This window comes from Sciurus vulgaris (assembly GCF_902686455.1).
Source record: "Sciurus vulgaris genome assembly, chromosome: 13".
Taxonomy (NCBI): Eukaryota; Metazoa; Chordata; class Mammalia; order Rodentia; family Sciuridae; genus Sciurus; species Sciurus vulgaris.
Window position 1 is genome coordinate 21,268,412 of NC_136474.1, and position 2,034 is coordinate 21,270,445.

Genomic DNA, 2,034 nt, shown 5'->3' on the forward strand with positions numbered 1-2,034 from the left:
TCATACAATTTCTTTGAAAATTATGTCCACATGAAAACCTACACACAAATGTTGGTAAGTTTTTAAAAATAATGACCACAAACTGTAACAGCCCAGTTGGCTTTCAATAGGCGAATGTATTAAGAAACTTTGATACATTCATGTAAAAGAATAATTATTCAGTGATAAAAAGAAATGTATCAAGCAATGAAAAGGCATAGATAAGTTTAAATGAATAGTGTTTTGTTTAAGATCAATCTGCAAGGATATATAGTCAATGAATGAAAATGCCAATCACTAAGAATCTTTAAAAATGCAAAACTAGGCAGACAAAATATTACAGGTCAATGCCAGAAGTCCAAAATAGAAGAAATTCAGAAGGATTGAACAAGTGAAACACTAACTTTTAGGAATTTTTTTTATGGTGAAACAATCTTGTAATATACTAGAATAGAAAATACAAGGCATTACACATTTGTCAGAAATCACTGAATTTATATCACTTAAAGTATATATATTTAGTGGGAGATCAGCTGCTCCAAAATGAAGCTGAATATCTCCTTCCCAGCCACTGGCTGCCAGAAACTCATTGAAGTGGACGATGAACACAAACTTCGTACTTTTTATGAGAAGCGTATGGCCACAGAAGTTGCTGCTGACGCTCTGGGTGAAGAATGGAAGGGTTATGTGGTCCGAATCAGTGGCGGGAACGACAAACAAGGCTTCCCCATGAAGCAGGGTGTCTTGACCCATGGCCGTGTTCGTCTGCTACTGAGTAAGGGACACTCCTATTACAGACCAAGGCGAACTGGAGAGAGAAAGCGCAAATCTATTCGAGGTTGCATTGTGGATGCCATTCTGAGCGTTCTTAACTTGGTTATTGTAAAAAAAGGAGAGAAGGATATTCCTGGACTTACGGATACTACTGTACCTCGTAGACTGGGGCCCAAAAGAGCTAGTAGAATCCGCAAACTTTTCAATCTATCCAAGGAAGATGATGTCCGCCAATATGTTGTCAGAAAACCCTTAAACAAGGAAGGTAAAAAACCTAGGACCAAAGCACCGAAGATTCAGCGTCTTGTTACTCCACGTGTCCTGCAACACAAACGCCGGCGTATTGCTCTGAAGAAACAGCGTACTAAGAAAAATAAGGAAGAGGCTGCAGAATATGCCAAACTTTTGGCTAAGAGAATGAAAGAAGCCAAAGAAAAACGCCAGGAACAGATTGCCAAGAGACGCAGGCTGTCCTCTCTGAGAGCTTCTACTTCTAAGTCTGAGTCCAGTCAAAAATAAGAATTTTTAAGAGTAACAAATAAATAAGATCTGGCCTTCAAAAAAAAAAAAAAAAGTATATATATTTAAGTAAATCCAAGAATCCAAGAATGGATTGCAGTGTAGAGCAATACAATCTGACTAAAACATGAACGTAGGAAGTAACCTTATATCTAAATAGTGGCAGGCTGACTTATTTAACTTTGGAAATGAGTGCAGCTTTTAAACCTAAGGACCAATCTTTCATGCAGTGTAGGTTGCTTGGATGTTTTTTAAGCCACACAAAAACAAATAACCCAATGAATAAATGGGTTAAGAAGAAGAAATAGGATTGGTCAACAAATATGAGAAAATATTCAACATCTCTAGCGTCAGAGAAATGCAAATTAAAACTACAGTGAGAGTTCATCTCACTGCAGTCAGAATGGCAATTATCAATAATGCAAGTAACAACAAATGTTGGTGAAGATGTGTGAAAAAAACTACACTCATCCATTCCTGGTGGGACTGCAAATTGGTGCAACCACTATAGAAAGCAGTATGGAGATTACTTGGAAAACCTGGAATGGAACTAACATTTGACTCAAATTATCCCAATCCTCAATTTATACCCAAAACACTTAAAAGCAACATATTACAGTGATGCAGCCACATCAACGTTTATAGTCACTCAATTCACAATAGGTAAAATATGGAACCAACCTAGTTACCATTCCACAGATGAATGAATAAAGAAAATGTGGTATGTACACACAATGGAATATTATTCAACCATAAAAAAGA

At 36.9% G+C, this 2,034-nt stretch overlaps 1 protein-coding gene across 1 annotated transcript; it reads left to right on the plus strand.

The window, feature by feature from the left end:
- The first annotated feature begins 504 nt into the window (after positions 1 to 504).
- LOC306642901 (small ribosomal subunit protein eS6-like) lies at positions 505 to 1,327 on the plus strand. Its single transcript, XM_079108711.1, has one exon. It carries the CDS (start codon positions 523 to 525, stop codon positions 1,270 to 1,272), a length of 750 nt encoding a protein of 249 aa, XP_078964837.1. The 5' UTR covers positions 505 to 522; the 3' UTR covers positions 1,273 to 1,327.
- Positions 1,328 to 2,034: the final 707 nt, after the last annotated feature.